Below are 14,356 nucleotides of genomic sequence, written 5' to 3' on the forward strand. Positions count from 1 at the left end.
CATATGCTCTGTTTGCAGAGGAAGGCAAACCAAAAATGTACCACACTCACACAAAATGGTTAAATTGGTCACTAGCAATAACAATTCACCCATTCCTTCTCTCCAGAGATGCTGTCTGTCCTGCTGAGTTACTCCAACATTTTGTCTATCTTCAGTGTAAAACAGCATCTGCGGTTCCTTCTTACACATAATAATTCATACTTTACTTAAACATCATCTCATATGCAGAAACATTGTGACCAGTTTTTTGACAAGGAGACATATGCAGACATGTATCAGCATCAGAGATATCCTCATTCTTCAGGAAACGGGGCTTCTCCTCTCCCATTATAGATGAGGCTCTCACTAGAGCATCCTCTATATCCCGCAGCTCCGCTCTTGCTCCCCCACCCCCCATTTGTAACAAGGACAGAATCCCCCTTGTCCTCACCTTCCACCCCATCAGCCTGTGTATCCAACAAATCATCCTCCAATATTTCCGTCACCTCCAACGGGACCCTACTACTGGCGCATCTTCCCATCTCCTCCCCTTTCTGCGTTCCGCAGAGACCGTTCCCTCTGTAACTTCCTGGCCCACTCGTCCCTTCCTAACCAAACCACCCCATCCCCGGGCACTTTCCCCTGCAACCGCAGGAGATGCAACACCAGTCCCTTTACCTCCCCCCTCAACTCCATCCAAGGACCCAAACAGTCTTTCCAGGTGAGCAGAGGTTCACCTGCACCTCCTCCAACCTCATCTATTGTATCCGCTGTTCTAGATGTCAATTTCTCTACATCGGCGAGACCGAACGCAGGCTCGGCGATCGTTTCGCTCAACACCTTCGCTCAGTCCACCTTAACCAACCTGATCTCCCGGTGGCTGAGCAATTCAACTCCCCCTCCAACTCCCAGTCTGACCTTTCTGTCATGGGCCTCCTCCAGTGCCATAGTGAGGCCTACCAGAAATTGGAGGAACAGCACCTCATATTTTGCTTGTGCAGCTTGCAGCCCAACGGTATGAACATTGACTTCTCTAACTTTAGATAGTTCCTCTGTCTCTCTCTTTCCCCCCTCCCCCCCCCTCCCCCCCTCCCCTTCCCAGTTCTCCCACTGTCTTCCTGTCTCCACCTATATCCTTTCTTTGTTCCGCCCCCCTGACATCAGTCTGAAGAAGAGTCTCGCCCCGAAACGTCAACCATTCCCTCTCTCCTAAATGCTGCCTGACCTGCTGAGTTACTCCAGCATTTTGTGATGCCTTTGATTTGTACCAGCATCTGCAGTTATTTTCCTACACAGGCATATATCATTCTCATTTGAGACCTGGTTGATCGTGAAGGTTATTGAAAAACATGGACTAGAGTGGACTGTTTGGCCTCCTTGTTGAGAGGTGGAAGAATCTATTGTTGATTGGATCTTGTTATGAGAGCTGCTTTAACAATTGGCAAATATTTGCAGAAAGCCATGATGTAAATCAGTGTACACTTATTCAGAATAAATTTGGAAATTGATATGCATAGTTCTGGGATACAGTAACAGTAATCTTAGTAACCTGTGAAAAAGCTGAGATGTATCGGCCTACATGAGCATGCACAGCATCCTTGTGGTGTGAGCACATCAGACTGCCAGGAGCTTGGTATGTGCATTGGCAGAAGATGTAGAAACAAGTTGCAAACTCACCTAATGTTGTATGAGTATTTTATTTAAGGACCTACTTGTAAGTAAAATGAATGCAGAGTGAGAAAGGGTTGTTGGTATCTAACAAGAACATTTGTGGAATGTCTTATACTCAAGGTTGCCACCTTTGCTATTTTGCTTGAGTTAGGCAAGTTACCATAGAGAATGATCGTTCTTATAATTGGATTTTGCTCACATGGAAATATCTACCTTCTCATTGCAACACCCATTTGGTTGGTAAAATAATTTCTTCCATTGTAGAACCTCGAGTCATATGATCACACTTGTGAGCAAAACCTTCCTGATATTAGTCCTAAATATGGCGACTGTTGGTTTGAGACCTGCTTATTTTTGACCTGTCCTTCTAGTTTAATTTAAACTAGTTTTTCAGATTTATTTCTACCTCTAGGATATCTATAGACATCATGGGTGCCTATTTTAAAAGCTCCAAATCACTACTTTTCTGTGTTTTCTCCAGTGCTGGGGACCTTTACATGCCTTCCACCTTTTGTTTTAATGCTTTTCTTGGTGAAAAAATTAATCATGTCCATGTAAACTTTCCTGAAAGGTAATAGCCCAGCAAAATTTAGGACAGCTTATCAATATTTTATGTCAGTAGTAAGATTAATTGATAACCTTCATAACCTTTAAAAGGCACGTGCGTATAATATATGCCAAAAACATGTGGTGATTAAGATTATTAATGATATGTGCCTTTTACGTTTACCAAAATCTTGATATATTTCTTTTTTTAAATGTTACATAATGTTTTTTACATTTTCAGTAACATAGCAGTTTAGCAAACAAATAGCATGTAATGAGCTCTCTTATATTAACTTTTGACATGTAATTATGGAAGTAATAGAAGCAATAGACCACTAATTAATATATTTTAATGATATTATTGTGCATGTCATGCATGTGAAACTATTGCATAATAAAATGCTATTTGCTCTATGATGACAAAGTGGCATTATTCATTTTGAGAAATGTATCATCAAGTCACCTCACAATCACTACTGCCTGAAACATTCAGCAATCTGTGTGTGTGTGTGAGGGGAAGAGGGGGAAAAAAACTTTTTTTGTTTGGGTTCAGTTCTGATTTAACCTTGAAACCATTAAATGAAAATTAATTTGAATTATTTTATTTGTGAAAAATGTTTTTATTATTTGTTCACATTTTTTTTTAAAGTGAAAAATAAAACAAAATGCTGCAGATTGTAGGATTCCAAAGTAAAAACAGTCAGCCACTATTTATGGAAGGAGAAAAAGATAATGCTTCAAGTCAAATACTCGGTCACAACTGGGAAAGTGACTAAATGAATTTGAATTTGGAAAGAAGGTAGGGATTAGGATTAAAAAGAGACATAAAGTGTCTTTCCCAACCTGAAATGTCGCCTTTCATTGTTCTCCCGAAATGCTGCCTGACCCTCTGAGTTACTCCAGCACTTTGTGTCCTTTTTTTAAAATAAACCAGCATCTGCAGTTCCTTGTATCTCAGGTATTGGTGCATTATTGCCATGTACCAAGATATAATGAAAACTATCGCGTGTTCTGCAGTCAAGTCATACAATACATGAGTAGGATCAAGCTATACACAAGCACACCTGGTAGTGCAAGGAGAAAAGCACTATAACACTATAGTGTTAAAGTATCTGTAGGAAGTACCTGCAGATGCTGGTTTAAACCGAAAATAATCGCAAAATGCTGGAGTAACTCTGCGGGACAAGTAGCATCTCTGGAGAGAAGGAATGGGTGACGTTTTGGGTCGAGATCCTTCTTCAGATGTCTATAGTGTCTATAGATGGTATATGTCTATATGTCTATAGTGTTAAAGTGTTACAATTATAGAGAAACATGTGCAGATAAGTGGAGGGATGGAGAGAACAAAGAAAATGACTGTTCGTATGAGGCCAAGGTTATTAAGAATACTCTACCTGCTTAGCGGTCTGGTTGTTAGATTAAAGTGGGAAGTTAGTAAATGGAAGAGAACAAACTGCCAAATTGTAGACACTGTGAAATGCAGATCAGAGTTGTTGCTAAAACCTGAAACCAAAAGAATAATGTTGAAAGTGCCCAGCAGTTTGGCAGGTCAGTTGAGAGAGAATAAAACTGGGTTAATGTTGTGGATGGGAAAACGATGCAGACCAACTGGCCAGTTCTGATGCAGACAGAAAAAGCAAATTATCTGAAAATTTTGAATTTGACTTTGCGTTTCAAATGAAAACCATTAAATTATAATAAAAGTGAATTAATTAAATTAATTAAAATGAGCTCAGTCTGAAGAAGGGTCTCAACCTGAAACGTCACCTATTCCTTTTCTACAGAGATGCTGTCTGACCAGCTGAGTTACTCCAGCTTTTTAGAAACAGAAACATAGAAAATAGGTGCAGGAGTAGGGCATTCGTCCCTTCGAGCCAGCACCGCCATTCAGTACCCTGTTCCTGCTTTCTCCCCATATCCCTTGATTCCGAATCTTCGGTTTAAACCAGCATTTACAGTTTATTCCTGCACAAAATAAAAGTGAAATTGTATACCCCATTTGTATTGAGAAAATCTAGTGTCTATTAATCACATATGAAGTTGAATATAGTTCATTTGTATTCCAACTGCATACATGGAAATTAATGCTACATTAGGGAACTCCAAAACAAAAAAACTCAAATCACTTTAACTTCAGGGCTTGCATTTCCCGAATATTTCTTTGCCGGTTAAATTTGATTTTATAGTTAGGCAAATTGACTACTGCACATGTCTCCTATTATGCCAATGAGTGGTGGAATCTGGGGGGGGGGGGGGGGGATATAATAAGAAAATGGAGAAAATAGTGTGCAGGGAAAATTAACAGGGAATGGAAATTTTCTTTGAGCGGGCATTTATTTAATGGCGAGACTCCACGATTGTTTTCCTGATGCTAGGGTCAAGACTATCTCCGGGCGTTCTCAAGGCAATCTGAGGGAAGAGTGAGCAGCCATAGGTTATGGTCCACATTGACACTGATGACATGCATTCAAAGGAAGACGAGGGCCTACTCCTGCGTTGTACTGTTCTATGTCAAGAAATAGGGTCGAGCACAAGATTCAGATGAAATATATTCTAGGAAAGGGGGACATTGTGGGGGCTTTGCCCCCACAATGTCCCCCTTTCCTAGAATATATTTCTTGACATAGAACAGTACAACACAGGAGTAGGCCAAAGGACTGGGGATCTGCAAGCATCATGCTGCTCCTTTAAAAGAGAAGAGGAGATAAGCCAAGTAATTAGAAAGCTGTTAGTTAACTTTGGCAATGGAAAACATATTGGAATCCATTCTGGGAAAGGGTATAATGCTTTATTCAGATTCAGATCAGTTTATTGCCATATACATCAAATGCCATGAAATTCTTTGTTAACATGGAGCTCATAGAGTACACACTATATATAGTGAAGGAGCAACATGCAAAGCCTTGCCACTCTTTTGCACCATTTCTGGTCATTTAAAATGTTGCCAATTAATAAAGGACTGTCAGAGAAAGATTTCTTAAAGAAAGAACATATCTGAGTAACTTGATTGAACGTTTGGAGAAGGAGACTTGGAGAGTTAATTGGGTCTGTGTATTTGACATAGTCTACATGGATTTTAGTAAAGTTATTGACGAGCTCTCACCTGAGAGGCAGGTCAAGTTGTAAATATCCATCGGATTCAAGGAAGAGTGGGAAATTGGATCCAATATTAGCTCAGTGGTAGGAAACAAAGGCTCATCGTAATTGATTATTTACATGAATAGAAGGCCATTGCTAGTGGAGTTCCATACAGGTTCGTACTCAGTCCCTCGCTTTGTGTAATGAACATTAACAATTCAGATTTGACCTTGGGTTGATTGTGTGAACTGCTTTAGACTGCAGGAATGTATAGGTGAGCTGTCTGAACAAATTAAGAAGGCAAAAAAGATTGCAAGGTTTAAGGGGAAATTGAGTATAGATTAGGTTCACCATAGCTTGAGCACTGCACGCAGTCCTAGTCAGATTACAGAGAAGATATAATCGCAGGATACCGTGGACATTTAGGAAAATGATGCCAAGGTTGGAAGTTGTAGCAACAAGGAAAGATTGGATGAATTGGAGTTATTTTCTTCAAAACTGAGGAGATCGGAGGGTAACTTAACAGATGTTTAAATTTATGAATGACCCAGATAGATTAAAAAGGAAGGACCATTTTCTGTTAAAAGATAGGCCAGAAACCATAGAGCTTAGATAGAAGAATTAGAGGGAATTCCATATCTTCGGTTTGAACCAGCATTTACAGTTTATACCTGCACAAAATAAAAGTGAAAATATACAAGGAAATGGATTTCACATAGAAGGTGGTGGGGGTCTGGAACTCTATACCAGAGAAAGGATCATGGAGGCGCAAACATTCAAAACACGCTTGCTATATGTGGATGTGTTCTTGAGCAATCATGACCTGTAGGGTTATGAATCTGATGCTGCATGGTAACGGTGGGATGGACTGGATAGCTTATTTACCCCCCCCCCCCCCCCCCCCCCAAGGTCATGGTTATGAATTTTTATGGTACAGTTGTTTTTACTGTAATGTTAGCCTGGGAAAGATTTTAATCAAAACGGTGGATCAGTCATTAATAAGGCTATCAATCTCTATTATGTGGAGGGAACTCTGCAGCCATTTCTGGATACACACATGTACAAAAGCCATTTGTGATGCTCGGACACTCCACAGGTTGTGCTGCTGCAGTGTTTTTGGTGTAATTGCCAGTCGGTGAATTAGAACTTTATTATATCTGCATGCTCACCAAGCAGTGACCTGGATATGTTGGACATTTATTGAATGAGCTGTACGTACGCTTTTATCAATAACCTGACTCTGTAACCGCATTTCTTTATATATTTAAAGAAACAAGGAACTGTAGATGCTGCTTTATTTTTAAAAAACACAGTAAATGGCTTTCCATTGGAGGATATCAGAGGTGTCCACTTTCCTTAGTAAATGTAGTTCCCCCATTGCTGTCATTGATGGAACCACTCACCCATGTCTCCTCATTGTGCTGAGTTACTCCAGCCATCTGTGTCTTTTTTTCGTTATATGCATATGTTTTAAATGCCAATAGTGTAACTTACATACTAATATCAGGTGCGTACACCAGGGCACATGTAAATGTTGTGTATAATATGTAGAATGATGGAACTGGATGCTTTGTCTGTAATTGTTGCATTAAGGCATTCCATCTATATATGGTAGATAAGGTGGTCAAAAAGGCCTTTGGCACATTGGCCTTCATCAGTTAGAGTATTGATTACAGAGGTTGGGAGGTCATGTTGCAGTTGTATAAGATGTTGGTGAGACCAGATTTATAGTATTGTGTTCAGTTCTGGGCTCCATGTTATAGGAAAGATGTGGTCAAGCTGGAAAGGGCACAGAGAAGATTTACAAGGATGTTGCCAGGATTAGAGTGTCTGAGCCATAGGGAGGTTGACTATGCTGGGACTCTATTCCTTGGAGCACAGGAGGATGAGGGGTGATCTTATAGAGGTGTATAAAATCATGAGAGGAATAGATCGGACAGATGCACAAAGTCTTGCGCAGAGTAGGTGAATCGAGGACCAGAAGACATGGGTTTAAGTGAAGGGGATAAGATTTACTAGGAATCTGAGGGGTAATGTTTTCACACAAAGGGTGGTAGGTGTATGGAACAAGCTGCCAGAGGAGGTGGTTGAGGTTAGGACTACCCCAACGTTTAAGAAACATTTAGACAGGTACATGGATAGGACAAGTTTGGAGGGATATGGACCAAGCGCAGGCAGGTGGGACTAGTGTAGCTGGGACATGTTGGCCAGTGTAGGCAAGTTGGGCCAAAGAGCTTGTTTCCACATTGCACCACTCTATGACTCAATTTCCAAATAAAGACAATTTTCATAAATTAATTCTGTAGTGCACAAGAAAGACTACTTGTTAAGCTTCATGATTTTAGAAAGGTGTACACTTGCTGAAAATGTGTATATGCTGATGAATATATATATAATATATATATCCAATGTAACCATAGAGGCTCAAAACTGGTCAAATAATTATGCCAAATCACATGTAACCTAAGTTGAAAATGCTAAGTTATCAAAACCTAATACGTGTAAAATAATTGCCCTTTCTTCTCTTCATTGTCTAGCATACAGATTTATGCCAGTACATGGATAAACATCCAGGAGGGCTTCTTCCAGATAATGTGAAGGTAAGAAACATACTACTTAACGGGCCAGGACCAGTGACAATCTCATGCTAAAGGTTTGTTCCAGCTGGGATATGGCTCCATAGACATACTGTTGATCCCGGAACTTGTCCAGCTGACCGTTAATTATTTGTAAAACTTGGCAGTGTGTGGTAGGTTACTTCACATAGAGTGTACCAGTATTAAAATTCACATGCTGTTTGAACAGTATTAATTGGATAGTGTTTGGGTTTGAGAGTTTTGTTTTCTCGTATCCCTTGGATACTGAGATCTATTGAGTTCACTCATACTTTCAGTGGGATCAGTTAATGAGGTACGTAGTAAAGTTTTAACGGAGACTTTAGGCCATTTGGTAAATCGTCTTTGATTTGAACAATGCTCAGTTTTATGTCATCTATGAAATTAAGTTATTTAGCGTCATACAGTGTGGAAACAGGCCCCTCGGCCCAACTTGCCCACAATGACCAACATGTCCCATCTACACCAGTCCCACCTGCCTGCATTTAGCCCATATCCCTCCAAACCTGTCCTATCCATGTACCTGTCCAAATGTTTCTTAAACTTTGAGATAGTACCTGTCTCAACTAGTATAAGAAAATAACTGCAGATGCTGGTACAAATCGATTTATTCACAAAATGCTGGAGTAACTCAGCAGGTCAGGCAGCATCTCGGGAGAGAATGAATGGGTGACTACCTCCTCCAGCACATTGGTCCATACAGCCACCACACTTTGTGTGAAAAAGTTTCCCCGCAGGTTCCTATTAAATCTTTCCCCCCCCCCTCCTCGCCTTAAACCAATGTCCTCTGGTTCTTAATTCCCCCTCGATTTTGTTCATGTTTGGACAAAGAATTGAGTGAGCAATGGAACTGATTTGGTCCTGACAAAATTAAAGCTAAGCATCAGTGAGCAGGTGAGTAAGTGTTATGTGATTGCACTGTCAACAATACCTTTCTTCAGTTTGCTGATGATTAATAAGTGCCTGGAAGGGTGGTAAATGGCTGGATTATATTTGTCTTTGTTTTAATGCACAGAATGCACACTGGATTATTTTAAATTGCATTTTGGTAAAAATAAACCAGGGTAGGACTTGCTCTTTAAATAGCAGGGCCTTTGGGAGTGTTGTAGAACAGAGGCCTTTGGGTGAAGGTACATAAGCCAAAGGAACATATTCCTGTTCTTAATTTGTATGTTTCTCATACACTCCTCACTGCACCTCAGTTCCTGCCTTCTGTTCTACAATATTGCCATTAACATTGTATGGTTTACAGAACATAGAAGGATAATTGAGAATGCAGTTACAATTGATACCGGGTTATCAGAAGTGTTTCTTATATTATATGAGTATCCAGAATGAGAAGATGGAGGGGGAATTAGAAAGAAAAAAACGACAGCAGTGTGATTATTGTCCATGATTGGCCTCATGTTGGGGTACGGGTGTCAGGCGTTATGGGGAGAAGGCAGAAGAATGGGGTTAGGAGGGAGAGATAGATCAGCCATGATTGAATGGCGGAGTAGACTTGATGGTCTGTATGGCCTAATTCTGCTCTAATCACTTATTATCTTATGATGTTCCTTTTCTAAAGATGGAGACTGCAATTTTATGCATTTTCTTCTGGCAGGCAGCAGCTGTTGAGATAATAGACAATAGACAATAGGTGCAGGAGTAGGCCATTCAGCCCTTCGAGCCAGCACCGCCATTCAATGCGATCATGGCTGATCACTCTCAATCAGTACCCCGTTCCTGCCTTCTCCCCATACCCCCTCACTCCGCTATCCTTAAGAGCTCTATCCAGCTCTCTCTTGAAAGCATCCAACGAACTGGCCTCCACTGCCTTCTGAGGCAGAGAATTCCACACCTTCACCACTCTCTGACTGAAAAAGTTCTTCCTCATCTCCGTTCTAAATGGCCTACCCCTTATTCTTAAACTGTGGCCCCTTGTTCTGGACTCCCCCAACATTGGGAACATGTTTCCTGCCTCTAATGTGTCCAATCCCCTAATTATCTTATATGTTTCAATAAGATCCCCCCTCATCTGGGGAAATCTACAACAGTTTGTCATTGCTTTGTGCTTTCCATGGGAAGTTCCAAGACCAGTTCTGCATTGACTTGTATTTTTGTTTGCTGAAGATAGTAGAAGCCCCAAGGGAGGCAGATTTGCTGATAGAGCTGCCAAAGATTCATCTTCCTGTGACTTGAGTGATTGGTTATGACTGTCACACATGAACAAATATAATATTAGAATGTGACAGCTGGGCAGAAGGGAACCTGTTGCTGATGACATTTGCTCATCTTCATATTTCATTTCATTGACTGAAGTCAAAATGCGATTTTAAAATATTTAAATGGCCCCAGTAATGCATTTATGATTCTTTTTATAATGTGGAGGAAATTGCGGTGTTATTTTTTTGTTTTTGCTGCAATGACAAGGGTTGAAATTATGCAAGTATTTCCCGTAAATAATGGAGTGTTTGCTCACAGAATTGCGCAGGTACATGGGTGAGAGAAGTAGGACAGAAAGTTGAAAATAACGACTTGAATATTAATTTACTGCTGGTTTGATTTAGCAAATCTGAGGTGATGATTGTTTTGCTTTGAAATAACGTAATGAATAAGTGTAAAGGTGGAAATTTACAGCTAATGGCATGTGTATCTTTACACAAAGCTGATCCAGCAAGGCAGCTTATAGTTGGGGAAGGAACACCATAGAACTAGTGTAGGGGTGATCGTTGGTCAGTGCGGACTTGGTGGCCTAAAGGGCCAGTTACCACGTTGCATCTCTCATCTAAACTAATCAGTAATTTGCCATGGATAGTAATTGTAGACAGGCCAAGAGACATGAGCTATTCAGAAAACAACACAATTTCTCTATCTTCATGAATTTACAGCTTATCCTCTGATAGAAATACTTGAATCCATGTCAATCCCTAGCTCTTTATAATGTTCTTTCTATCTCTTGGCAAATTAATGTTTAGTTTAGTTTAGCTGCAATGGTTGCAAGTTTCTTGACAGCACAAAATTTCAGTTCAAATACAGGCTGGAGATATGTGGAGAGAAAAGAAATGCAAGGTTCTGAAGCAAGCTCAGAGTCACAGAGTAATACATCATGGAAACAGGCCTGTCAGCCCAGCTCTTCCATGCCAACCATGATGGCCCATCTAACTTAGTCCCATTTGCCTGCATTTGGCCATTTAGCTTCAAAGCATTTCCTAACATGTACCTAATATCTACATGTTAGGAAACATGTAGATATTAGGTGTCTTTTAAATGTTGGTGTCTTTTAAATGTTGTTATTGTACCTGCCTCAACTACCTCCTCTGGCAGCTCATACACACACACACACACACACGCACATGCGCACGAGCATGCACAGATGTGTGTGAATGTGTATGTGTATGTATTTGTTTGTGCATATTTATATTTTTTCAGGGGAGGGGAGTGGGGATTAGGGGTGGGGAGGAGGGAATGGGGGTGGAGGCAAGGCTTGGGGGGTGGGGGCAGGGGAGGACCAAGTGGGGGTGGGAGGAGGGGGGATAAGGGGGATTGAGGGTGCTGCACCAATACAGGAGAGGCTTTGGATCCAGGGCTCACTCAGTCACACCCTCTCCCCTTCGCTGTTCCCCCTCTACGAGGAATGGACCCAACGGGTCCACTTGGTCTAGTAACAATTATAAATGTCTGTATAATTATTATCTATAACCTAATTCCAAATCTATTAATTCAAATATTTTGAACATTAAACTCAGCCCTACGATGATTAAGGATTTTTTTTGATTAATTTAACAATTTCTTATTCTCGTGCCAAATATCCTGAGTAGACTACACAAATTTTATATTATCTGAATAATCTACAATTATGTACTTTATATTGAGCGCGTGTTTGACAGAAACATTTGTTTCTGGATTTTTCGGAGGGAACAAATGAGGCATTGATGGAGCAGGCAGTCAGAACTGTTTTTCCCGGATGGAAAAATAAATTACTGAAGGTCATAGCATTAAGGAGACAAGGGCAAAATTTAAAATAGAGGTACAGGGCAAGTTTTTTACACAGAGGGTGGAGGGTGCCTGGAGTTTGCTGCTGGGGATGGTGGTGGAGGCAGATACTATAGTGTCATTTAAGAGTCTTTTCGATAGGCACATGGATATGCAGGGAATGGAGGGATATGAATTATGTGCAGGCAGATAAGGATTAGTTTTGGCACCATGTTCAGCGCGAACATTGTGGACCAAAGGGCCTATTCCCTGCGCAGTAATTTTCTGTGTTCTATGTTAAATAATAGAGCAATTCTGATATCCTCAAAATAATGCACTACTTTTAAGTGTTTAAAAAGGGAAATGTAGCAAGCTGTATGGAGCAATTCCCTACAATTTGGTGTTGGTTGAGGGGTAGGTTGTGGCTAGGGCAACAGTGCATCGTGATAGCTGAAGAAAACCTTAAAAAATCTTTGGAAGAGTGGATTTAATAACTGTTCTGAAGGATGGCACCTCCAGCAACACACCGTGAGTTTAGTATCGGTGGTGAGGTGAAGTCAGGTAGGCCTCAAGTTGGTTTCTGTATGTGTGTAGTTTATCGTATCAGATACCATGCATATTATTTTGTTAAAGAAAAAGTTATAAAACCTGATCTGAAAATTTAAAAAGATATTTAGTTGTCTGAATATGCAGAAATGTTTCAGATCAGGTTTTCCGAGATTGATTCCTGGGATGCCAGGACTGTCATATGAGGAAAGATTGAAAAGACTAGGCTTGTATTCACTAGAGTTTAGAAGGATGAGAGGGGATCTTATAGAGACATATAAAATTATAAAAGGACTGAACAAGCTAGATGCAGGAAAAATGTTCCTAATGTTGGGCGAATCGTAGTTTGAATGCCCGTTAATCTCCAACCTGCATATATTTGATAATTCCATCACCAAAATTTGCAACAGTAGAAAATTGCTGAGTTACAGCCGTTGCCAGACAAAATCCTCATCTCCTTCGGAAATGGCCAATTTCTATTTCCAGATAACTGCACTATGGAGACCTGCTCTCTCAGTGCTCACCCTGTGAATCATACATGTTTCAGTATGATCACCTCTCTTTTTTCCTAACTACAACCTGTTGGACATTTCTTTGCATAGTAATCCCTTCAGACCAGGGGAATTAACCTGGTGAATAATTCCTGTATCACCCCCAGTGCAAGCTCCTCCTTCATTAAATACAAAAGGCTGAAAATGCTAGCATCTGCAGCAAAATTCAAACTAATGGGGAAACTCCAGTAATTTTGTTTAGTTTAGAAATACAGCGTGGAAACAGGCCCTTTGGCCCACCAAGTCCGCGCCGACCAGCAATCCTTGCACATTAGCACTATCGTACACACACTAGGGACAATTTACACTTGTACCAAGCCAATTGACCACAAACCTGTGCATCTTTGGAGTATGGGAGGAAACCGAAGATCTTGGAGAAAATCCATGTGGCCACGGGGAGAACGTATGGACGCATACAGGCAGCACCCGTAGTTGGGATCGAACCCGGGTCTGTGGCGCTGCACGTGCTGTAAGGCAGCAACTCTACTGCTGCACCCGCCCCTAAGTAGTCAAGCAGCATCTGTGGAGTCATGGGACTGGTTGCCATTTTAGGTCAAGACTGTATCTGGAGTAAGGGTGTAGAGTAAGAGTGTAGAGGGCAATGCAGTTAATATTTTTAATAAATTTGCAGATGATGCCAAAATTAGTGGTATTGTGGAGAGTGAGGGAGGATATCTAAATTTACAAAATGGTCTGGATCCAAAATTCTAACAAGTGTGATGTCTTGCACTTTGTTATGTCAAACCAGGCCAAAGCTTACACAATAAATGGTAGAACCCTGATGAGTGTGGTGGAACCAAGAGATCTAATCATGCAGATGTGTCAAAAAGAACTGCAGATGCTGGTTTAAATCGAAGGTAGACACAAAATGCTGGGGTAACTCAGCGGGACAGGCAGCATCTCTGGAGAGAAGGAACGGGTGACGTTTCGGGTCTGAAGAAGGGTCTTGACCCGAAACGTCACCCATTCTTTCTCTCCAGAGATGCTGCCTGCCCCGCAGAGTTACTCCAGCATTTTGTGTTTGGAGTGCAGGTGTATGGTTCTCTGAAAGTGACAATCCAGGGGAACACAATGGTGAAAAACGTGTTTGGCATGCTTGCCTTCATCAGTCAGGTCATTGAGTACAGGAACAAAAACCAAAGTGCATAATTGTGAGGAAAGGTGGTTGATGTGGGTACAATTTTAACATTTACACATGGGTAGGAAGGATTTGGAAGGATATGGGCCACGTGTAAATGTACTTATCGGCTTCCAGCCTCTGTGTTGAATTTTTTCCTCCTCTCTTCTCACCTGCCTTTTTTTGGATGAATCTGGACTACTTATTTCCCGCCAGACTTTGTCCTCCTCTACCTGGCTCCATCTGCCCACCGTCCCCCAATTAACCTCTTTCCACCTACCTGCCTCTGTGTAACCCCT

General features: G+C 41.0%; 1 protein-coding gene across 5 annotated transcripts in view; it reads left to right on the plus strand.

Moving 5' to 3' along the window:
• The window catches only part of cdk14 (cyclin dependent kinase 14), a 520,407-nt gene that overhangs the window by 211,573 nt on the left and 294,478 nt on the right, over positions 1-14,356 (plus strand). For all 5 annotated transcript variants that reach the window (XM_078417377.1, XM_078417369.1, XM_078417397.1 and 2 more), the window contains one exon: positions 7,812-7,874. In XM_078417377.1, the coding sequence (XP_078273503.1) occupies positions 7,812-7,874 (63 nt within the window). The remainder of the gene's footprint in view (positions 1-7,811; positions 7,875-14,356) is intronic.

The sequence above is a fragment of the Rhinoraja longicauda genome, chromosome 2 (genome assembly GCF_053455715.1).
Source record: "Rhinoraja longicauda isolate Sanriku21f chromosome 2, sRhiLon1.1, whole genome shotgun sequence".
Lineage (NCBI taxonomy): Eukaryota > Metazoa > Chordata > Chondrichthyes > Rajiformes > Arhynchobatidae > Rhinoraja > Rhinoraja longicauda.